The 24,920-nt window shown below is 44.6% G+C and overlaps 2 protein-coding genes across 5 annotated transcripts in view; one reads left to right on the forward strand and one right to left on the reverse strand.

Moving 5' to 3' along the window:
• LOC309352187 (cryptic protein-like) overlaps window positions 1-24,920 on the reverse strand; it is an 87,343-nt gene that overhangs the window by 52,704 nt on the left and 9,719 nt on the right. Inside the window, exon 1 of one of the 4 annotated variants that reach the window (XR_014161120.1) lies at window positions 3,547-3,647. The exons of the other annotated variants lie outside the window; for them this stretch is intronic. The gene's annotated coding sequence lies outside the window, so the exon portion shown is untranslated. Of the gene's footprint in view, window positions 1-3,546; window positions 3,648-24,920 lie in introns of those variants that run through there. 4 annotated transcript variants of the gene reach the window in all.
• The window catches only part of LRRC2 (leucine rich repeat containing 2), an 83,858-nt gene that overhangs the window by 9,378 nt on the left and 49,560 nt on the right, over window positions 1-24,920 (forward strand). Inside the window, exons 2-4 of the mRNA XM_081880554.1 lie at window positions 1,026-1,171; window positions 21,245-21,452; window positions 23,629-23,785. Coding sequence (XP_081736680.1) covers window positions 1,047-1,171; window positions 21,245-21,452; window positions 23,629-23,785 — 490 coding nt within the window. The 5' untranslated portion in view covers window positions 1,026-1,046. The remainder of the gene's footprint in view (window positions 1-1,025; window positions 1,172-21,244; window positions 21,453-23,628; window positions 23,786-24,920) is intronic.

Consider the following 24,920-nt stretch of genomic DNA (forward strand, 5'->3'; position numbering starts at 1 on the left):
ATACAGTATATATATAGGGGAACCCACTAATTTTTAAAATTGTAGTCAGAAAAGTGCTTTACTGCTAATTAAAGTTCAGTTACAAAAATTAACAGAGTTATAAAATGGTGCTCAGTGGAAAGAGTGTTAATCTGTGACAGGTCACTCTCTATGTCCCGTCAAAGAGATGCAGAAAAAAGTTCTAAAGACATAGCTGGACGTGTTCGATGGATTTTAAGAAAGTCGGCTTCAAAAACCCCAGATGAAAGCTGAGTAGAATTCCATAGGGAGAGATTCTGTGGCACAAAAGAGTTCAAAAGGGATTTCCTTTAAGTTGAAATGAATGTAGGTTATGTAACAAGTTTCATAAATTACGTAACCCATGTTAAATAGTGGACAGAGAGATGAATAACATATTATTTGGTGGAAACCACACTGCGGCAGGATGGAAACAGTACTGAGGGCAGAGCCGTCTTTACCCGGGAGTGCCGTTTACGGGGGGTGCCAAATGTATTATGAAGGGGTGGCAAATGTATACCTACTGTATACTGGTCCCTCTTGATCAGTGGCAGTGAAAAGCAATGGAGCCCCTCTCCTCCGTCACTCTGTTACTCCATAGCATCAAATATTTCTGACAAGTCAGGAAATAAAAGCAGTTATTTTCGCTGCGTTGTCGTTACAGGTGAGCGATTTTCCTTCCCACAGAAAGCTCAACAACATTGAGTTCTCCCCCCCGCAAAAAATCTGGGGGTGGCTAAACTAAATCTGGGGGCACTGGGCAGATCTTTGCACCCTGGCAGCACATATGCTAAAGATGGCCCTGATTGAAGGTGATGAATACAGAGAGGAATATGGGTTATTAAAACTATTGCAAATACTAACTCTAATAATTTTCTATTTTGGTTTGATTGTCATGTCCTCATCTGAAATGAGGACTGAAAGGGTTGTGTGCCTATGCCTAACTATATTATCAGCTTTTCTTTTCTTTAAGTCATCGGCTTCTTTTTCCTTATAATGACGCCATGTTAATAAAATTGTTATTGCAGGAGAATCTTAATGTCAGCAACATGGGGCATCAGGTGATTGTATTAGACTTTGCGGCCATCAGAGGAATGTGGGAGATTCGGGTTAAGAAGCACAAAGAACGGGAAAAAAAGGAGAAGCAACGAATAGCCCAAAGTGCATTAGAAAAGTAAGGAAATGTATTATTCTTTTTAATATTAATCTGACAAATTGCCTGAAAACTGAATTATAAATCAAGCTGTCGATGAATCATTGTCAACAATAGCCTGTCTGCATTATTTTATTAGATAATTTCCCTTTTCCTAGGGGGATGCACGCTAACATCCTGCATTCTTAAACACATTGCAGAAGTTAAATATCTCTTTGCGTTTATGATACCGGAGCCAAGCTATTTCAGACTCTACCCTGAAATTACCTCCTGATTTCAGCACATCACATTACATTTATTGGGATGGCTATAGCTGCATTAGGACCTGAGCAAAACTGTGCAAACTTAGTATAGCACTGAAAATAAAATAAAACAAACTCCATGGCTGCTGTTATGGAAACTTGGAAAGAGACTTGATGAACCAGGCCAAGGATTCACCTGGTTGAGTATCTTGTTTCCAACAGCGGTGAGCCAGAGAGTTCCCCAAAGACCTTGACTTTTATTTGAACAGTTAACCACCTTGAACTTTTAAATGCAAAGCAGGGTTTATCTGAAACCAACCAACCAACCAACCAACCAACCAACCAACCAACCAACCTCACCAGCCCTTCCCCCCATCTAGCACAGTATTGTTTGATCTGACTGGCAGCAGCTCTCCAGAGTCTTTCTCATTATTTGATCCTTTTTAAATTGGAGATGCTGGGACTCTTATCAAAGCAAAGCACATGCTCTTCCATTGATCTGTGGTCTGTCGCCTGAATTACGGTATGTCCAGAATGTCAGGAGCTCGTCCTACACTCGAGTAGGACACTGGCAGAGACACATGCCTTACTGGCATGTTCTCTCCCTCCTGGTCTTTCGTTCAGGAGCTTCAAAAGCTTTCTTCTGCCCGAACATCACAGCGACAAATGCCTACAGACATCGGCACACTTAGGGATCCACAGAGTCTTTGCAGCTTGCGTAACAGACCTCAGCAACTCAGCATTTTGGCTAATCTACTTTATTTACATATAAACACACACGGAGCACTGCAACATAGCTCCTTCTCTCTCTAGCATCAGACAGAAAAGAGAAAAAGAACAAAGGACAATAGTCCCACTTCACGTAACACAAACATCCTGTCTCCATCATTTCCCACTCAGTGGAGTCAAAATATATACTGTCATGTGATAGACAACAATCCCATGACTGTAATAATGGAGCATGAATTCTAACACAGAACTGTGCACAGTATTTCCCAGCACATTACCATTTACTCTGGCTCCAGTGTGCTCTTGCCACTAGCATTTGAAGCTGGGTACACATGGTGTTAGGGATGCGAGTGGCGATGTGGGTTAAACTGCAGAGCCTAGGACTTGCTGATCAGAAGGTCGGCTTGAATCCCCGCAACGGGGTGAGCTCCCATTGCTCGGTCCCTGCTCCTGCCAACCTAGCAGTTTGAAAGCATGTCAAAGTGCAAGTAGATAAATACCGTATTTTTCGCTCTATAACATGCACCAGACCATAACACACACATAGTTTTTGGAGGAGGAAAACAAGAAAAAAAAAATTCTAAACGAAACAGTGGATGTATAATTTTTGTGGTTCATGCTGTGGCCACAGACATGTGATCTGACAGTGAGTTTGGAGTAGCCCAATGCAAAAATCCTGAGGATCCATATGGATCTATGCTTTGTAAGCACGTTTTTGCACCACTGTGGCCCCAGGCAACAGTGGGTGCGTGATTTTTTTCATGCAAGATGTAGCCATGGACATGCTATGTGATCTGATGGTGAACTTGGGGTGACCCAGTGCAAAAATCCTGAGGATCCATGTGGACCCGTGCTTTGTAACCACGTTTTAAGTGGGGAGGGAAGGAAAAGCACTCAAGGGACAAGGAGCACGTGTGGGGTGTACGGAGGAGGATGCTGCTAATAATGCAGGAGAGGCGTTTAAGGGGAGAAGGCTCATCTCCTCTCCCGCTTTGCTCCTTTAAAGCAAGCAGGCTCTGCTTTTCTCCCTCTTCCCTGCTTATCCCCGGCTTAGCGAGCTGAAAAACTTTGCTGCTATGTAGCGAGCTGAGTGGGGAGGAGAGAGGGACAGAGAGCCTGTTTGTTTTAAAGGAACCAACCGGACACGAGTGTAAGCGGCTCCTCTCCTCTCCCGCTTTGCTCCTTTAAAGATGCAGGCTCTCTGTCCCTCTCTCCTACCCACTTAGCGGCTCTTCTCCCGCTTTGCTGTTTCAAAGCGAGCCACGGAGGAGGGAAGGAAGGGGAACCATGGATCCTCTGCTCACAACTGCAGCAAATCCCCCCCGCCACCCGTAGGCATTCGCTCCATAACACGCACAGACATTTCCCCTTACTTTCTAGGAGGAAAAAAAGTGAGTGTTATGGTGCAAAAAATATGGTAGGTACCGCTCCGGTGGGAAGGTAAACAGTGTTTCCATGTGCTGCTCTGGTTCGCCAGAAGCAGTTTAGTCATGCTGGCCACATGACCCGGAAGCTGTACGCCGGCTCCCTCGGCCAATAAAGCGAGACGAGAGTCGCAACCCCAGAGTAGGTCACTGGATTTAATAGTCAGGGGTCCTTTACCTTACACATGGTGTTAGTCACAATCTATATCTACTCCGTCATTTGCGAGAAACACTGCTGATTGATGCGTTTTCCCTCAAACCGGCTTCCGTCCAATTTGAAAAAAATAAGCCACATTCACTTTGCAGAGGAGCTGAGGTGTTGCACATTCCCAGATGGCAGCTTGAGGAGTCTGCAGGCATGGGGAAACCAAACTGTTAATGTGCATTGGGGGAAGACAGCTCTGTCCCCTCTCTGATGTGTACAGCAACGTGCAAATACAACATGAGACACAAGGGAGATGAAACAACCTCGCTGCCTTTTGAGCCAGTAACGTGTACGTATCCATTGATTGGGAAGCCTGCACTTAAGCAGTGTAGCATGGTAAAAATCATTTGACAACGCTGCAATGATGATATGCTTTTAGGCTTGACAAAGGCTGCAATTATGTTTAAAAATGCTCCATTTGAATTGCATGTGGCATATTTCATATCAACCCAAGAGAAAGAAAGAAAATCTTTGATAAATTGAGGGTTTGATGTGTCAGAGGTAACAGTGTATTTTGTCAAGTGAGTTAAACAATGGCTTTTCATTTGATTATATTGGCTAAAAGTGGCATGTAAAATCTTGTTATTGTGAGCTTTAAATAGAAGTTGTTGAAGTTACTTTGAGAGAGGCTGAAAGAGTCCAGCAGGTATTGTCAATGGAGCAGGGATTTGTTATGTTACAAAGGCTTTCATCAATGTGTTCTCCAATCACAAAACTGTTTTGAAGAGACGCTGAAGAGGACTCTTCTGTTGACAGTTGAAGTCTCTCTTCCACAAAGCAGTGCTATTTGGTGTTCAGTTCCCCTCACTCCGTAAGATCTTATGAGATTTCAGTGAGATCTCACGAGATCTTGCTGGAAATCAGTGCCAAAGCCTGCGCCGCTTCTCTGCTGGTGGGGGACGTGCATGGGTGGGCAGGGCTCCCATGGGGGTCTCCACACCCCACCTCATGGCTGAGCCAGGCCTGGTGAGCATAAACATAACTCCTCCTTGCCTGACTTTGCTACCATCCATCACACCTCTGTGGCCAGACCCTTCATGCACTGGAGGATGAGTATTTGCAGGGGGAAAGCTACTGTACTCATGCGAACTAAATGTGCAATTTAGTATCCTGGTCATGCTGAGTTCTTCCAGTGCATGGAGGAAGCGGGGCCAGTGTCAGTAATGTGCCCCCCCCCCCCGCACACCAGGAGAGTCAGCCTCGAAAATTGAGCTGAGTGAGGAAGAGGCTGACTCTGGAGATGAGAGCTGTTTGTCTGATTTTAGAGAAAACAGCCCAGGGCCCCTCCTTTCCAGGGAAGAAGCGGTTAGTTCCCAAGGGGAGGAAGAGTTGGATGTTGGCCAAGGCATTGCCAGGCAACCAGCAGATAAGATAGTGTCAGACGCTGAGTCATCTGAGGAAGAGGTAGCTCAGCCCCACAGTCCTAAAACTAGGAGATTAGAGAGGCTCTGAGAGCAACGGAAGCGAAGGAGATGAAAGGTGTTCTTCCTACTGGGGGAGGAATGATGAGTCAGACTGACCAACCAGATTAATGAGAGCAGGCAGATTGTCATGCTCTGAATGTGTTTTTCTTTTAAACAAATTTGTATTAAACTGACAGAGGGTCTTTGCTGCTTTATCAGGCTGCTCACCTGCCAGAGATCATAATAGCCACACAATCCTGCTCTCCATCATACAATGGGCAGGATATGAAGCGGTTGCTTTATGGATGTAAGCTGTTACAGAGATTGAGCCATAGAAGGTTATGGGACTTGCATCATAGCCACCACTATCTGCAGTTGCCATGGTGCACACCCACCATTCCAAGTTCATAATAAAAAGGTAAAGGGACCCGTGACCATTAGGTCAAGTCGTGGCCGACTCTGGGGTTACGGCACTCATCTCGCTTTATTGGCTGAGGGAGCCAGCGTACAGCTTCCGGGTCATGTGGCCAGCATGACTAAGCCACTTCTGGCGAACCAGAGAAGCACACGGAAATGCCGTTTACCTTCCCACCGGAGCGGTACCTATTTATCTACTTGCACTTTGACGTGCTTTCGAGCTGCTAGGTTGGCAGGAGCAGGGACCGATCAACAGGAGCTCACCCCGTCGCGGGGATTCGAACCGCTGATCCTCTGATCAGCAAGTCCTAGGCTCAGCGCCACCCGTGTCCCATAAGTTCTTAATAGTTGGTTACATAAACACAGTGGAGGAATGTTTTGCACATCAACCAAAGTTAGCAGTTGTGGTTACACATAAGGAGACCCCTTTAAAGAGCTATAATCCTACCAATCAGCTATTGTCCATACACCCACAGAGAAGACACACTGGGTAAAAAGTTGTATTTATTAATATGACAAGGAGAGGAACTACAAGCCAATTTAACCAAATTCATAAAGTCTGAGCAGGTGATGATTTTAGAAACTGGCACTCCTGGATGTGTGAGGAAAAAGAGACCCGTAACCCATGTGTGCGTAATTGGCGAAAAATCAACTGAACATTTGGATTCAAGAAATGGGGCTTAAGACACTCCAGTGGGAGACAGCCCCCAGCAGAGTTTACAACAGCCACAGTTAAGCAGTAGTACAGCGTGGGAATATAGGTTGTTAGACTCCTTTTCAGACCCTGTTTAGTCCGCTTAAAGTGCTTGCCCCTCTCTCAACTCATCTGGCAATTAATAACAATAGCAACAACAACAACAACAACAGCAATAATTTATTTGCATCCTGCCCTCCCCGGCTGAGGCCGGGCTCAGAGCGGCTAACATCATAAAAACAACACAATATGCATACAAACAGACATCAGTTAATTAAAATACATCTTACAATTAATTCAGACAAGTTAAAATCTGGGCAGGTGGCAATTATCAAGGTGGAGTTGAGGGTGGTTAATACTTGCCAGGACCAACTGTTTCCACTGATCAATGAATAGACCACACCGTTAAGTAAGTTTAAACAGACCACAAAAAAAGCTTTACTTACAAAATCCAAATGTCTGATTCATGTGTTATTCCATGCAGCATCTACTCAGGTAGAATACTCTTCGGTATAATATACAGAAAGACAGTTCCAAACATGCATCTGAGACATGTCCTTCCTTGTTAGTTACATGTTGTGAAGAGAGAGTGAGGAAAGGAAGAGAAGCAGCTTCACTGTGACCAGAGTCTAGGAACACAACTCTGTGGCCTTAACCCCTTCATGAATTAACTAGCAAGCATGCATAGTTACGTTTGACTGCAATTTCTCACAAATCTAATTAATCCAGCAGTGTGGAGTAGGCAACAAAGGAGGGACTCTAAGGCCAATCAAAGAATCTCGGCCCCGAAAAAGTATCCTATTTAGCACCACCAGATCAGCAACTAGTAGAAAACCAAAGTGCAACAAAGGATGCCCAAACTTGGGTAGGGGCAGGCTTATAAAACCTGGCTCGAAGGCAGGGCCGTCTTAAGCATATCCGGCGCTATGGTGCAAAGCTCCCTCTGGCTTGCCCCCCCCATTTCCCAGAGTTTTTTAGGGAGGACGGCACTGCCGGTGGGGCTGGAGGAGGCGGGCAATGGCTGGAGGGCGGCTCCTCCGGCAGGGAAGACGCGGTGGCTCCTGGCCCAGCTGGCTGCTTCGTGCCGCGGTGGCCATGGTAGATGGAGGCTCCGGGCACGGCGCTGCTTCGGCATGGCATGGCAGAGGTGGGCGAGGGTGGCGAGCTGATGCCAGGAGGTGCCATGTCCAGCCTCTGCCTCTTCCCTTGCGCTGTCCAGAACTTGGCACCCTGGCGCCCCGCGCCACCAGCCTCTATGGGTAAGCCGCCCCTGCTCAAAGGTCCTCTCTTGGCCAGTGGCTATCACATGCCCCCCTTCCCCTCCCTCCCTTTGGGAGCAAACTCCTGAGTCGTCTTTGCGGGGGGGGGACACCCCTCTACTGTGCCAGCAGGAGGATATTGACAGGGAAGAGAGAGAGAAAAAAATCCTTTTTCCATCAGCCAAGTAGAAGTTTTTTTGTTTTTAAAAATAGATTATTATTTTTTAAATCCAAAGCCCTGGCTGTTGGATTAGAGAGGCGAATTGACTGTGCACACTCTTTCATTTCAAATAGTTAGGGTTAATATATGCAGCTGCCTGATTCCAGCATCCTCCTGGGGTTAGAACAGCCGCATGGTTTCTCTTACCTTCCCGGTAAACCCAGCACTTTCTGTGTTAGCAAAGCATTCACGAAGAGACAGCAGCACTTCCATTTTACAGGCTGACTTAGAGTAGAGCAATGAACTTCAGCTTAGACATAATGAGCTTCTACACATTCGTTTGGTCATACCTATGGCATACAAATTTCTGATCCATCTCTAGAGTTAATCAAACAACATCAAAATTCGTATCACAGTTTTTTGGCTTTCCCCACTTGTCCAAGGTTTAGAAGTACATGTTGAACGAAACGGCCGGCAATTGATTTGGTTGCTACTTTTCCGGGCCAGGAAGGCTACATAGATTCATTGAATCAGTAATGATGCACAAGTGATTAGAGTTATCTGATCTTGAAGTGCATAACGTATTTATTCAGAACAAATTAGCCTTTTTGAACAATCAGAAGCCTCCATATTTTGTCTCTCCTGGCACTGCCTACAATTCTACTACCAGTAATGCAACAGCCTGTTCCCCACATCATGCATAAGAAGATAGTCTTGTCCCAGAGGGACAACTATGCTACTGTTTGCACCCCCTTTTAAATACAGTAGTACCTCGGGTTACAGACTCTTCAGGTTACAGACGCTTCAGGTTACAGACTCCGCTAACTCAGAAACAGTACCTTGGGTTAAGAACTTTGCTTCAGGATGAGAACGGAAATCACACGGCGGCAGCGGAAGGCCCCATTAGCTAAAGTGTTACCTCAGTTTAAGAACGGTTTCAGGTTAAGAATGGACCTCCAGAATTAAGTTCTTAACCCGAGGTACCACTGTGAAGCTAAATGAGTGCTCAAGCCTCACTGCTCTTTGAACTTAGGAGCAAAACTTGATGGGCACCTCCCCTTTTTCTGGTGGCACAGCATGTGAACACGAAGGCACAAATACCCTTTTTAGAATCAGGGCCGTCTTAAGCATATCTGGCACCATGGTGCAAACGTCCCTCTGGCGCCCCCCCCCCCCCCGTTTCCCAGAGTTGTTGACCTTTTCCCAAGCCTTTGCAGGGATCGCTCTCCAGCGGAGGCTTGGGAAGGAAGCTGCACGCCCGCCAGCCATATGGTTGGCGGGGCGCAGCTGGCGGGTGTGCAGGGAAAGGAGAGGCCGCTGGCAAAGCTGCACAGCTCCCTCACTCGCTGGGGCACCCCTGAGAGGCTGGCGCCCTGGTGCAATGTGCCAGTAAGCCCAATGGGAAAGACGGCTCTGTTTAGAATTCTTAAAATGGTCTGTGTGTGTGTGTGTGTGTGTGTGTGTGTGTGAGAGAGAGAGAGAGAGAGAGAGAGAGAGAGAGAGAGAGAGAGTTAGTAGCTGTGTCTCTTACTGCTAGTGATGCCATCTATATTATTTAACAGATGCACATGACAGAAATGGGCAAAAAAGGGAATATTTTTTTCCCAGCAGCAAAATATTCTAGTCTGAATTCTGGGAAGTTGCTTGATCCAGGGCTTCTGTGTAAGAAATCAATACAAGCTCGCCTTCCTTACTCATTTTCTTACATTTATTCTGATATTTCTTTTATTATAAATAAATAATCTGGAATTTTGCTTAGCTCACTTCAGTGAGTTATAGTAACTACCAGTGGTGGGCAGTGAACACAAGCTTCACCTGGTAAATGTAGCTTTTGGAAGCAGTCTTATCTGTTCCAGGTTAGCTCTGTGTCTTTCCAGTTAGATTAGTTATTCAGAGGAAGTGGTTGTGCGTTTCACTTATGGAAAAACGGAGGCAATTCTTCCTGCTGCATGACTGTTTTTAAGTACAGATAGGGCGAACCTACACAGAATCAATGGCCAGCTGCAACCAGCTCTTGGGAACTTTCTTTTCTATTAGAGCAGCTAACTTTAAAGGAAAGTGCTGGTGCTGTGATGTTTTTTATTGTAACCTTCTATATGTGATCTTTCATATGTAATTAAAAAAGAAAGAAAGGAGGCAACAGAGCTACTTGGGAAATTGCGGACTGCCTAATCCCTCCGAAATCCCTTTTTAACAGAACAATTCAATTTTGCAATGTGAAAGACTTCTCAATCACCATGATTATTCAGAGTAGAAGCAAAGCCAATGCTCAGCTGTACCGTTTGACGTCAGCGTAGCTATGCTTATTTAGAGACATCGAATATCAAGTTTCGACGAAAAGCGTTGCTAAGACTGCAAAGAAGAATAGACTGTTTCCGACTCTCTCTCTTCTTTGAGCATGGAGACAGTTTTCACCTGTGTACATTCAAATAGTGGTGTGATAATGTGATGCCACATGGTGGTATAAGAGGACTGAGAACCATGATATTCATAGAATTAAGTTGGAAGGGATCCTAATGTTAGGTTACCAGATGTCTCCGTTTCCCGGGGACAGTCCCCGGATTTACAAATCAGTCCCCATACGAAATCCATTGAAGGTGAAAAGTGTCCCTGGATTCATTGAAAAAAACCTGGTAACCTTATCCCAATGTCCATCTAGTTCAGTCACAGCTAAAGAAATCACAGCTAAAGAATCGCCTGACAGATGGCCACCCAACCTTTGTGCAGATGTTGGGAGTCATTGGGGCAGACCTGGGATCCTTCCGCAATTTGTGTGGATGTCCCATGTGGTTATATGTGACGGCTGCATTAGAGAATTGCTGTGGGCCCTAAAGTGTTCTCAGGGTCTGAGCTGGCCTCACTGACTGAGGCTGGCAATTGGACCCTTCTAGGTAGGAAGAGCTATAAAAAGCTTCGTCTTTGAACAGTGCTCTTCCAGACGTGGTTTGCTCCTAATCTCTAGCCGTTTCCAAGTGCTGTAAAGGTGTAACCTCTGCAAAATCAGGGTCATATTGTGTGGAGCACCTATTGCATGACAAGGCCCCGTGCCCTGTAGTTCCCTTATATAATGAACACACAAGGACACAGGTAGTTTAGGTCATGGGTAGACAAATTAAGGCCTGGGGGCCGGATCCGGCCCAATCACCTTCTAAATCCGGCCCGCGGACGGTCCAGGAATCAGCATGTTTTTACATGAGTAGAATGTGTCCTTTTATTTAAAATACATCTCTGGTTTATTTGTAGGGCATAGGAATTCATTCATTATTTCCCCCCCAAAATATAGTCTGGCCCTTCACATGGTCTGAGGGACAGCGGACCAGCCTCCTGCTGAAAAAGTTTTCTGACCCCTGGTTTAGGTTAATGGGCAAAAATAGACCACAACTTTATTGGTTACAGATGTGAGTGGTTTGGCTTAGGTACTGGGTGAAACCAGACTATATCCTGACTCCTGCCCGTCTGCAGGGAGTCTCTTAAGGGTAAACCACCAGTAGGGGGAGCCCTATGATATACATCAGGCTTCCTCAGCCTCAGCCCTCCAGATGTTTTGAGACTCCCATCATCCCTAACCAATGGTCCTGCTAGCTAGGGATCATGGGAGTTGTAGGCCAAAAACATCTGGAGGGCCGAGGTTGAGGAAGCCTGATATACATCAAATCAGAGCAGCCCCAGGGACCCCAATGGGGTTGTGGCATGGCCCTAGCCCATGACCAGGCTTCGGACAGAATACACACACACACACACACACACACACACACACACACACACGGATCCCTTTAATGGGATACCCTTATTGAGGAGGGGCAGGCAGATGCAACAACCTCCCCTCCCATCACAAAGGCTTAAAGGTAAAGGTAAAGGTAAAGGGACCCCTGACCATTAGATCCAGTCGCGGACGACTCTGGGGTTGTGGCGGTCTTTTCGCTTTACTGGCCGAGGGAGCCGGCGTACAGCTTCCGGGTCATGTGGCCAGCAGTACTAAGCCCCTTCTGGCGAACCAGAGCAGTGCAGGGAAATGCCGTTTACCTTCCCGCTGGAGCGGTACCTATTTATCTACTTGCACTTGGTGTGCTTTCGAACTGCTAGGTTGGCAGGAACAGGGACTGAGCAACAGGAGCTCACCCCGTCACGGGGATTCGAACTGCCGACCTTCTGATCGGCAAGCCCTAGGCTCTGTGGTTTAACCCACAGCGCCACCCTTGTCCCATATCACAAAGGCTTACCCAATGCCTAACCTTACAAGTCCAGATATTGTACCACTTGTGTGAGATTTGCAGTATTCTACATTCTCAGCCAGTTGTAGACAGTAAAGGCCTGCACTGAAGACTTCAGCCAACTTCTGAACTGGACGAATGGCCCTGTGCCAGAAAGCACTGCAGCATAAAAGTTGCATACTTTGGTCTTTTCCTTGGATGTTGAGGATGGCAGAGTGAAAATGGTCTGCGATTAAAGAAGGTGCTATTGATGAAGGCCATTTGCAACTTGCTGAATTCTTGCAATAAATTGAATACATAGCTGCACCCACCAAACAAGCTGCCAAGAACAAAAGTAAAGAGAACTGCAGAAAAACTGGCATGAGTAAGAGGGAATATAGCTTAGGAAAAGCCAGCTACGTTGTGATAGTGTAGCAGCATTTGCAACTGACAATTGTGTGGACATTACTGGCTATAATTCAGCTCAATTAACACTGAAGGGGAATTTTCTCTGGCAAAAATAGGTAGTTACAGATAGGTAGCCGTGTTGGTCTGCCATAGTCAAAACAAAACAAATTCCTTCCAGTAGCACCTTAAAGACCAACTAAGTCAGTTCTTGGTATGAGCTTTCGTGTGCATGCACACTTCTTCAGATACCTATCTGAAGAAGTATACGTATCTGAAGAAGTGTGCATGCACACGAAAGCTCATACCAAGAACTGACTTAGTTGGTCTTTAAGGTGCTACTGGAAGGAATTTTTTTTGTTTTAAAAATAGGTAGGTTATACCTGTTTTTAGCATTATTGACACTGGCTTTCCACATACCACCTTTGAATATTAGTGAACAAATGCCAGCAAAAATGGCATTCAGTTATCTGGACTTACTACTCTCCAACACTGGCAACTTGCAATTCCACTGATCTGGTAACACAAAGGTCTTCAAAACACTCGGTCACATGCCTGTAGCTATCCACAATTTCAGTGAATAATGCTCTGTGCTGTTTCCCGCACCCCAAGGCTCTAGAACCAGTATGTGTGTTGCTGTTGTAAGGCTTTCTAAAGATGCAGTGCTTTTTTTTCCTAAAAAAATGTTTAGGGGTACTCTCATTCTCCTATTCATACTGAAATACTGCCCCTCAATGAGGCCAAACTTAGATTCACAAAATGTTTAGGGGTATGCATACCCCTGCATAGGGACGGGGGTGGCGCTGTGGGTTAAACCACAGAGCCTAGGACTTGCTGATCAGAAGGTTGGCGGTTCGAATCCCCGCAACGGGGTGAGCTCCCGTTGCTCGGTCCCTGCTCCTGCCAACCTAGCAGTTCAAAAGCACATCAAAGTGCAAGTAGATAAATAGGTACCGCTCTGGCGGGAAGGTAAACGGCGTTTCCGTGCGCTGCTCTGGTTCGCCAGAAGCGGCTTGGTCATGCTGGCCACATGACCCGGAAGCTGTACGCCGGCTCCCTCGGCCAATAAAGCGAGATGAGCACACAACCCCAGAGTCGGTCACGACTGGACCTAATGGTCAGGGGTCCCTTTATCTTTATCTTTATACCCCTGCATCCCTCCAGAAAAAAGCACTGTATAGATGGATAGAAAAGTTGTAGAGGAACAGGAAAATAGCCTAGCCCTGTGTTTCCATTTCCCAATATAGTAAAATAAAATAGGCACTGGCGGAGGAAGAGGGGGGCAGGGGGAGCGCACTGTCACCGGCAGCGTGGCTCTGCCACTGACAACAGGATGTCTTCTGAGCTTTAGAAACAGGATACAATGGTACCTCAAGTTACAGATAGGTAGCCGTGTTGGTCTGCCATAGTCAAAACAAAACAAATTCCTTCCAGTAGCACCTTAAAGACCAACTAAGTCAGTTCTTGGTATGAGCTTTCGTGTGCATGCACACTTCTTCAGATGCCTGAAGAAGTGTGCATGCACACGAAAGCTCATACCAAGAACTGACTTAGTTGGTCTTTAAGGTGCTACTGGAAGGAATTTGTTTTGTTTTGACAATGGTACCTCAAGTTACAGACGCTTCAGGTTACAGACTCCGCTAACCCAGAAATAGTACCTCGGGTTAAGAACTTTGCTTCAGGATGAGAACAGAAATCGCGCAGCGGCAGTGGGAGGCCTCATTAGCTAAAGTGGTACCTCAGGTTAAGAACAGTTTCAGGTTAAGAACGGACCTCCGGAACGAATTAAGTTCTTAACCCAAGGTACCACTGTTTGCATATTGCATATGATTTAGTTCAGTGGTTTCCTATCTGGACAGAATTCTGAGAAGGGTAAGTGCCCTCAGGGCCTATGGAAAGTAATAGGAACAGTTAAGCATGCAGATAAAAATGTATTCGTCTAGCACAGGCTTCCATTGAGCATGTATTGTTGCCTGCCAAGTGCTTCACCCTCCCGTTTCTGCAGTCTGAGACAGAAATTCGACATCTTGGGGTTAGGGTTAGGGTTAGGGCTTAAATGCAGTGCACTCCACATGGTAATTGCAATTTGAGTGGGCTCGGTCTAGAAAAATGAGCCTTGAATAGGCAACATCAGAAATGAACCAGGACATCTAACTTGCCCACATTGTGTAAACCCTTGACTGAATGATTTGCATGCCTTTGCCGACCTTGGGGGATAATCTGGTAACTATTACAAGAGTTGAGTGCTGCCCTTGGATTTCATGTCCTTCAACATTTCACACATGGAAATAAGAGCATTTCTGAGTACTGGCAAGACCCTTATTCCATACCATGAGTTGCTCCCTGAGGCTCTCCCTCCCACCATACACTTTGCTGAAAGCTTTTCTCTCCCTGCAGTACATTATATTCATTAGGGGTGAGCGCTGGCCGTACAATTCACCTTATATCTGTAGCATTGCAGCCCAATTTGTCTCGGATCCACTCTGCGTATTTCCGATTTGTCTTGTTATGTGAGTCTCAGTTTGACTTGTTAAATCTGAAGCTCTGTTTTTCCTCCGCTGCTTAACTATTACAGGGAATTTGGGGCAAATGAATGTGGCCCGCTGCTCTTAAAATGCCCTGCTCACGGCCAGAAACACAGGCGAGACTTAGCTATATACACGATCCTACTGAACTCACTGACTCCAACAACACCCCCTCCCCAAAATAATCATATTGTATCTTGGGAAGATAAGGACCCCTGACCATTAGTCCAGTTGTGACTGACTCTGGGGTTGCGGTGTTCATCTTGCTTTATTGGCCGAGGGAGCCAGCGTACAGCTTCCGGGTCATGTGGCCAGCATGACTAAGCCACTTCTGGTGAACCAGAGCAGCACACAGAAATGCTGTTTACCTTCCTGCCAGAGTGGTATCTATTTTTCTACTTGCACTAGACATGCTTTCGAACTGCTAGGTGGGCAGGAGCAGGGACCGAGCAACGGGAGCTCACCCCATTGCAGGGATTCGAACCGCCAACCTTCTGATCAGCAAGTCCTAGGCTCTGTGGTTTAACCCACAGCGCCACCAGTGTCCCTATCTTGGGAAGATATTTCCCTGCAATTAAAACCTAGATCTTTCCACCAAAATGCCCCACCTCTCCAGCCCTTTCCTTGCTTGTGCTTAGGATGTTTCTTGCAACAGCTTGGCTTCATTTCAAAGGAGGGGAAATGCAGTGGTCTTGAATCTTTCTTTTGAGCACCCAAATCCACAGAACCTGTAAGAACCTGCTCATCAATTGCAATAATTTTTGGAGGCCATTCTCTTTGTTCCACCACCAACAGAGATGTGATGGGCACAAATGCAGGACAGAGCTTTATAGGGACAACACATTGACTGTGTAATTTCGTCACAAGGTTAGCATGACCCATTCTCAGATATCTTTTAGGTGGGCAGTTAAGACATTTTTATTCTGCCAGACTACTTCCACTGCATTTTAACCTTGTGAGCTATAGATTTGTTTTGCTTGATTTTAATTGTACTGAAATTTTAGGCCCCTCTAAATGTCATTTTTATTGTACGTTCATGATGATTTGTGCTAATGATGTTATTGGGATGCTCATATACAATCCTGCTTTCAATTCTGTTTGAAAAGGTTTTGGGTGGCTGCGCTGCTTCATTTCCAGTCAGTGCATATCCTATACTGTAACTTCATGGCTGAAATCCTGTAACTTTTTATTGCACAAATGTTCTGGGTTGTTGTTTTTTGTTCTGCTTCTGTTGCACTATAGCCCCTCCAGCCACCAACAATGTGGCAGCACTGGGTAAGCTAAATAAGCTAAATATATAACAAACTGAAATAAACTAAAGCAGAATAAATCCACACCTAATGCACTTTATAATGTCAAGAACATATAGCAGAACACACCTGCAGTAACACACCATTCTGCAGGGGTCATGTGTTGGAAGCTGCCTTGGTAAAGGTAAAGATGAAGGTAAAGGTACCCCTGACGTTAGGTCTAGTCATGGGTGACTCTGGGGTTGCGGTGCTCATCTTGCTTTACTGGCCGAGGGAGCCGGCGTTTGTCTGCAGACAGCTTCCGGGTCATGTTGCCAGCATGACAAAGCTGCTTCTGGTGAACCAGAGCAGCACATGGAAACGCCGTTTACCTTCCCGCTGGAGCAGTACCTATTAATTTACTTGCACTTTGATGTGTTTTCGAACTGCTAGGTTGGCAGGAGCTGGGACTAAACAACGGGAGCTCACCCCGTTGCGGGGATTCAAACTGCTAACCTTCCGATTGGCAAGGTTTAGACCACAGCGCCACCCGCATCCTAAGCTGCCTTGGTAGCCTTTTAAAAAAAGAACTGAAAGGTGGTAGAAATATGTTTTAAATAAATAATCCATGCAGTAATGATAGTAGTAATAGTAATAATAATAATAATAATAATAATAATAATAATAATAATAATTTATTATTTGTACCCTGCCCATCTGGCTGGGTTTCCCCAGCCACTCTGGGCGGCTTCCAACAAAGATTAAAAATACATTAAAATGTCACTCATTAAAAACTTCCCTGAACAGGGCTGCCTTCAGATGTCTTCTAAATATCAGGTAGTTGTTTATCTCTTTGACATCTGATGGGAGGGCGTTCCACAGAGCGGGTGCCACTACCAAGAAGGCTCTCTGCCTGGTTCCCTGTAACTTGGCTTCTCGCAGGGAGGGAACCACCAGAAGGCCCTTGGCGCTGGACCTCAGCGTCCGGGCAGAACGATGAGGGTGGAGATGCTCCTTCAGGGAGATTTTCTTCATTGGCAGGAGGTTGACTTAAATGACCTTTGAATGCCTTCCAATTCTTTGCTTTACTGTCTGGTGTATGGGAAAAGAGATTGAAGATAAACAGCAAACTGGAATTTGCATCCATGTTTATTTCGCTTTCACAAGATGCATGAAAGCAAACTAATAGCTGCATGCAAAGGCGCTGGAAGGTAACGCTCTCTTAAGTTCTGTGCTAACATATTTACAAACTTGGAACTTTTATGGAGACCTTTAGGTATTTCTCCATTACATTCTCAGATGGACCAATGCCTAGCAGAAGAAAAACCGTTTCTCAAACAGGACAATGTTCTACTTTTACCACACAAATTCATTAACACTGGTAAAAATCCCTATACACAAAGTTAGACAAAAAGTTGATACAGTGCAATTGTTTTCTTCAAGACAAACAATGAGAACTCCAACCAACATCTCTCTAATTGTAATTTACCTTTGTGTAGATTTTAATTGCAACCCATTTTGGGAGCCACTTTTGACCAAAAAGCACTGTATAAATATAGTGAACAAATCAGTAGATTCCAAACACACTCGGTCTAGCTTCCCTGGATTTAGGGAAGGGGCTTAAACTTATTCCTCAGATGCTTTTTAAATCCCAAAGGAAAAATACGCAACAGAGAAGGTAATTTTCTAAGGATAGGTATTATAAAATAGGAATTTCTTGCAGGTAAATAGGGAGTATTGGAGTATGTGGAATGCCATGCAAATCTGGCAGAGGGGCCTCATTCAGAAAATCTACTGCATGGAATGTTTATTTAAAACATGTTTCTACCACCTTTCAGTTCTTTGTGACTCTTTCAGGGTTGTGTTTTGGTTTCAACTTCTCTTTCAACTTTTTCTAGATTTCCTATAGAGTTCCTCCCTGATATATATATATATATATATATATATATATATATATATATATATATATATAATCTCCATGAACTTCACCTCCCATCCACCTTCTCTCCTCAGTCACATCTCACAAACCTTTGCAGCTCATTAGCAGCACTGGCTTATTGAAGGCTTGCCAACAACATCCATGCATGACCCTCCAGGGGTCTATTTTTATTTTGTAGCTTTTCTCAGTAATGCCTGCATGACCTCTTCAAATAGCCATTGTCTTGCTTGTGTGAATTCCCAGTTGCACTGGTGATCTGTACTGTTTACATTAGTAACACCACTTGCAAAGTCACTCTTAGCAACCTATTGGATTGGTGACCTTTGGCTCTTGACTATTTAAAACTTCTACCATTCTGTAGTATTTCTTTGGTGCCAAACACTGTGTTAGGAATGGAAAAGGTGCCTGGGTGTTGTGGCACCAACCCAGCCTGATCTTCTACTCTTAACTGCTATGGTAGAAGAAGGATTAATTTCACCTAACTAGAGTGACATCCTACAAAAGGCAAATAGGAAATAAAACAGTGCTGGCTATAAAATGCTCCCAGTCTACTTCTAGGTTGCTGGCTGGCCTCATCAAACACTGCAGACATTCCAAGTGTCCCTATTTTCCAGGGACAATCCCAGATTTACAGAAGCCATCCCAGTTTGGAATGTCTCACTTTTCCTCAGGATCTCCCTATTTTCATCGGAGAAATGTTGGAGGGTATGGAGTTTGCCAACCCCTGAGCCAAGGAGATAAGTAACTATGCCACCTTTAGAAGACATATGAAGACAGCCCTATACAGTAGTACCTTGGGTTAAGAACTTAATTCGTTCTGGAGGTCTGTTCTTAACCTGAGATTGTTCTTAACCTGAAGCACCACTTTAGCTAATGGGGCCTCCCGCTGCCGCTGCGCTGCCACCATGCGATTTCTGTTCTCATCCTGAAGCAAAGTATTTAACCTGAGGTACTATTTCTGGGTTAGCAGAGTCTGTAACCTGAAGCGTCTGTAACCCGAGGTACCACTGTATAGTACCACTGTATAGGAAAACTTTTAAATGTTTAATATTTTATTATGTTTTTATATATGTTGCAAGCCGCCCAGAGTGGCTGAGGTAACCCAGTGTGATGGGTATTATTATTATTATTATTATTATTATTATTATTATTATTATTATTATATAAGGTAAAGGACTCCTGACAGTTAAGTCCAGTTGCAGACGACTCTGGGGTTGCGGCACTCATCTCGCTTTATGGGCCGAGTGAGTCGGCGTTTGTCCGCAGACAGTTTTTCTGGGTCATGTGGCCAGCATGACTAAACTGCTTCTGGTGCAACGGAACACCGAAACCAGAGCAGCGCACGGAAATGCCGTTTACCTTCCCCTCAGAGCGGTACCTATTTATCTACTTCCACTGGCATGTTTTCAAACTGCTAGGCGGGCAGGAGCTGGGACCGAGCAACGGGAGCTCACACCGTCGTGGGGATTCGAACCGCCGACCTTCCGATCAACAAGCCCTAGGCTCTGCGGTTTAGACCACAGCGCCACCTGCGTCCCTATTATTATTAAATAGGATGACCCTATTTTCATCAGATAAATGTTGGAGGGTGTGACACTGTAGCTTCACGATACACTGAAGCTCACTCACAGCTTATTTATTTCTTCGTATGCTGCTCAATACACAGTAGTAGAAAAGTGTTGTAGGAAGGGGAAAGACCAGAAGGAATAACTTGATGGTGCAACCCAGGTTTACGGTGAGCAGAATTCCAGAGAGGGATGTGCCCCCACTGACCTCAGTGGTAAATATGCAAAGAACTGCAGCACAAGGAGTCCAGGGAAGGGCTGTAGAGCAGTAGTAGAGTATTTGTCTTGCATACAGAAGGTCACAGGATCAGTCCCTGGCATCTCCAAGGTTGGTCTGTGATATTAGAATGACATTTTGCAGCTTTTCAGCATAATGCCTGTGTGAACTCTTCAGGGGGCCATTGCCCTGCTCATGTTAATTCCCAGTTGCCCTGGTGAAAGACACCTGGTGAAACTCTGGAGCAGGGGTCAGCAAACTTTTTCAGCAGGGGTCCGGTCCACTGTCCCTCAGACTTTGTGGGGGACCAGACTATATTTTGAAAAAAAATTATGAACGAATTCCTATGGCCCACAAATAACCCAGAGAAGCATTTTAAATAAAAGCACACATTCTACTCATGCAAAAACACGCTGATTCCCTGACTGTCTGCGGGCTGGATTTAGAAGGCGATTGGGCTGGATCCGGCCTACCCATGCTCTGGAGAGCTGCTTTTACTCAGGGCTATGTGGTCTGACTTGGTATATGGCAGATTACAGACTCTCCAAGTGTTCCTATTTTCCTTTGCTTTGTTTAGTCATCTTAGTCGTGTTCGACTGTCCGTGACCCCATGAACCAGACCATGCCTTGGAAACTCTCACTTTCTTCTCAAAACTTCTCCTTTTTTTATGTCCATGGAGTTTTCTTGGAAAAATACTGGAGCGGGTTGCCAGTTCTTTCTCCAGGTGGATCACATTTAGTTTAAACTCTCGGCTATGACCTGTCCGTCTTGGGTGGCCCTGCATGGCATAGCTCATAGCTTCCTGGAGTTATTCAAGCCCCTTCGCCATGACAAAGGGCCACCCAAGGCACTGATCCACGAAGGGGCCTATTTTCCTTAGGATGTCCCTATTTTCATTGGAGAAATGTTGGAGAGTATGGAGTTATCCCAAGCTGTCTGAAGGCAATCCTGTATAGGACAGGTTTTTTTTTAATGTTTAATGTTTTATTATGTTTTTATATATGTTGGAAGCTGCCCAGAGTGGCTGGGACAATCCAGTAAGATGTGTGGGGTATAAACAGTAAAATTATCATTATGGAATGGGGAGTCCCTATTTTCAACAGAGAAATGATGGAGGGTATAAGCTTACGTGTTACAGAGCATCTCAGAAATGAATGGGAGTCCATCAAGAGTGAGTTTGGCTTCCTTGTGGTGCCTATTAATGTACAACAGAAGACCCAATGGATATTCTTTTCCTTAGCCAAAGAACATTAGTTCCACAGGCAGTCACAAGGTTCGCATTTCTCCCTGTGTTGTGGGCACAATCACACCCACTTCGTGTGCTTTTAAGCTGTTGATGTTCTTTTTTTACAGTGGCAGAAATTATACAATCTCATTTGGATGCTGATTGATCTTGTCTTTTTTGAAACACGATGTTATTACATGGTTTTTTATGGGGCAGAGAGGGAATAAGAAAGAAAAGAGAAATGCTTCCCTTTGTCCTGTTTCAGGATAAGGCAAGAATGGGACATTATCCTAGAGTGCAGAAGAAATGGCATTCCACAAGCTGCATATCTGAATAACGGTGTCGTAGATACTAACAAAATTTTGGACAAGTTTGAAAACAACTCGCCGCTCATTAAGAAGATTGCCTTGTTGAATGAAACACAGAAAGAAAGAAACAAATTCATTTTTCAACTTTCAGGAGAACACTGGACAGTAAGTGGATAGAATATTTGGGTGGTGCGACACTTTGCCACAAATGATATTGATATTACAGGATTAAATCATTTCCCCCCACCTTTTATATAATCACATTGGTCACAGTCTATCAGAATTAGGCGTGCCAGCATCTGTTGACTTCATTAGCCTTAAGCATGCCTAAACTTTGTTGAATTAGAGCCTTTGCTTGTAGGCTTGCAAAATTTTCTTCTCTAGCCTTAAAAAAATAATGAATTGCCTTGTGTAAAGCAAAAGTTAGCATGATACTACAGCAACATTCATACTTGAAAAATAAATAAGAAAAGGGATCAAAAGAAAAGCAGAAAAAATGAATGTGAAAATATGTTTAAAGGACACTTGAAAACTTATTATGGCTGGCTTTTCAGAATTGTGCTTCCTGCCATGCATGTGGCTATAGACAGGCTTATGTGGCATTTTAGCGCTTGGTTTACAAACCAGCTTATGATAGGAAGTGAAATTTACACAGGCTTCCTTTTGGCTCTGCTCTTCAATTCCCACATGTTCTTCAGTAATCTTCAGAAGCCAGCAAGAAGCTGATAAATTGTTCCACAAAGACAACCACTAGAAAAGTCTAGTCTTCATCTTTAATGGGAAAAAATATGGAAGCCCCCTGCATTTCCAACATAATTTAAAGGCAAGGTAGGCTGGGAAAGATCTCCAGGGTAGCTTTCTACTACTGAAGGTTGCCCAGGAGAGAATGTGGCTCTCAGGTTGAAAAAGTCACAGGGGGAAACCATTCGTGGCACTACTCAAACTTAATTCATCTCCAAAAGATGGCCCTGTTTTACAGCCAGTTCCAGGGCTGAGAATGTCCACCTCAAGTGGTCTCTGGTGAGGTTGGGCAGGTCTATCTGGCTGTGCTGGCAGCACTTACAAACAAGGAGGGTGTCAGGTGGCCTGGGGAGAACTGTGCAGTCTGAATTCTGAGGCCCGGTGGTCTGAATTTGGGCTGAGATCTGGAAGTTTCCCTTTCCTGTTCTAGAAGATTGTCACTTCATCCCTCTGAGCTTAATTTCTTCCTTAACTCTTGACTTGTTAAAGGGGGAAATGAAACTCAGAGGGATGACAATCTTCTAAAACAGGTGAGAAACCACTGGAACGTGGTCCAAATCTTTGCCAGTTTTGGTTTCTTATGGACAACCTTTTGCCTTGTGCTTTTTGCCTCATGTAAACCACACCCATCTCACCTGGCTGTTTGCCTCATCAAGGAAAACACACATGGCGTTCTGCATTGAGGGGTGAGCGTCAGCTTGAATGATGCCCTGAGCACCTTGTAGTTCTTGGCCTCCTATATCCAGTGAGAGTTAGAATCTAGGAGAGGAGGTTGCTGAACCAGTCAGACAAGCTTCTTTTTCGTAAGACAAGGACCTTAGCTGGCCATTTAAGTGTCCCCATCAGCATCCAAAAGATTGAGGCAGAGAGATATTCCCATCCCCGGCTCTGTGCTGTGGGGCTCCCCTAGCAACCATATGTGGGAGCAAGATGTGTTAATGCTGTGAACACCTCCATCTTATGCTCAAGTTATATATGTGTGTCAACAAAACCATCTATTCTATAGACATCACAGTCTCTGCTGAACTTTGTTCCCAGGAAACCAAACCCTGGAAAAGTTCTGAAACCCCTGGAGACTCTCACTGCCCAGAGATTGGGGTGGCTTGTATGTTTTCTTTAACGGGAGAAACAGCTGCCAGAGAATGATTTATATTGGGAAAATGGTTGGAGGCAAAATGACTAAGACGCCCCCCCCCCCAGTCACCGCAGTACCTGGGACTGTTTTAAAAATAAATTTAAAGAGATGTGAGATCTGATCACATACATCCAGCATCTCCTCTAGTTCAGCACTGTGTATTAAAAATACATGTATTATTGGCATCATGAATGGGGTCAATGTGTGTAAGTTGCTGCTCTTCCTTTTAAAATACATGAGAGGAGACCAGGAGAGAGCTGCCCTTCCCCTTTGCATGCATCTTAAATTTGGTGGGGGGCACGTGGAATTGTGATTTGCTAGAAGCATAGAGTTGGAAGTGCATAGTATAATGAAACATATGTTCATAGCACGTTTAGTAACATCAGCTTGCATCTGAAAATACTGACAGAATTCTGTTTGTGAATATTCCTCAATAAAGACCTTATGTGTATCTCCTTTTCTTAGGAATTTCCAGATTCTCTGAAAGAACAGACACATCTAAAAGAATGGCATATAAGCAATACTATGATCACAACCATTCCAGCCTACATTGCCTTATTTCAGGAGCTGAGAATACTAGAATTACCAAGCAACCTGATCACAGAGCTTCCGACTGAAATTGGTAGGTCTCCCGCTCCCCAGACATCACCTTTGTAGTTTATCATCACATTCAGTGCTGAACTGAAAGGGAGCATGCATTTCCTTCACATTTTTTGCCTCCTGTCAAATGCGCTCTCTCACTTTTAGGTGACTTTTTCCATTTCTTGTTTGGGGGGGGGGAAGATGCAGTTCATCACAGTCCTGTCCCCTGTTATTTGGGAAGGAGGCAGGAGGACTCTCAGACCCTGTCAGAGCCCTCATGCCTCCTTCCCAAATCCCAGCACTTACTAGGTTTTAGGAAGGAGGTGGGAAGGTACAGTACTACCTTGGCCCTGTGTGGAAGAAGCGGTCATGATGCCCTAATCCCACCTCTGATGATTGACTGACTGCCTAAACAACACTCAAGTGAAAGTAACGCTGGTGGATGGTGTGATGGCTGTATCCAGATACACACCAGGGGTTGCAATGGCAGTACTTTTGGGTGGTTTCAAATTTGGTGATTTGGGGCTTAATTTGAGAACGAGTCATTGAGATATTGCAACTGGGTTGTTGGCAACAAGTCACACTTCCCATCCCAGAAATGGCAATTCTGGATTGTTAATTTCTTGAGTTTGAACCAAGAGAGTTATGTTTTGCTGTTGCCAACTTTTTAAACCCAAGAATCTTGGTTCATTACAGAAGAGGGAAACAGTTCATTCACTTAAAACTAGAAGTAAATAAAATTAAAATGGTCTCTTCTTTTTTTCACTTTTTTGGGGGGTGGGGTTAAATAGCAGATCATAGCGATATTAAATAGTTAACTACATGGTATCTAATGCCAGGTTAGGTTTTCCCAACTGTTAAATTAACACTAATGGATATGATCTATTTATTTATGTACATTATACTTTATGAATATAATTGCCAGTTGATATTAGGATATATTTTATGGGCAATCTGAAAGCTAAGTGCATTAGAAAACCACCCACAAGGCACAAACATGAAATTTATGCGTATGAAAACAAAAAGTCAAAGTCTGGCTGTTTTATTGGTGTTTTGATCTTCGGGATGAAACAAACCAGCAAGCTTAATTGCTTTAAGTATTCCACAAGGTGGCAGTGGAGAATAGAATAAAAATGGAATCCTCCTCCAAATTAGATTCTATCTCAAGGTCTCGT

The sequence above is a fragment of the Podarcis erhardii genome, assembly GCF_964252035.2.
Source record: "Podarcis erhardii genome assembly, chromosome: 11".
NCBI classification, from domain to species: domain Eukaryota; kingdom Metazoa; phylum Chordata; class Lepidosauria; order Squamata; family Lacertidae; genus Podarcis; species Podarcis erhardii.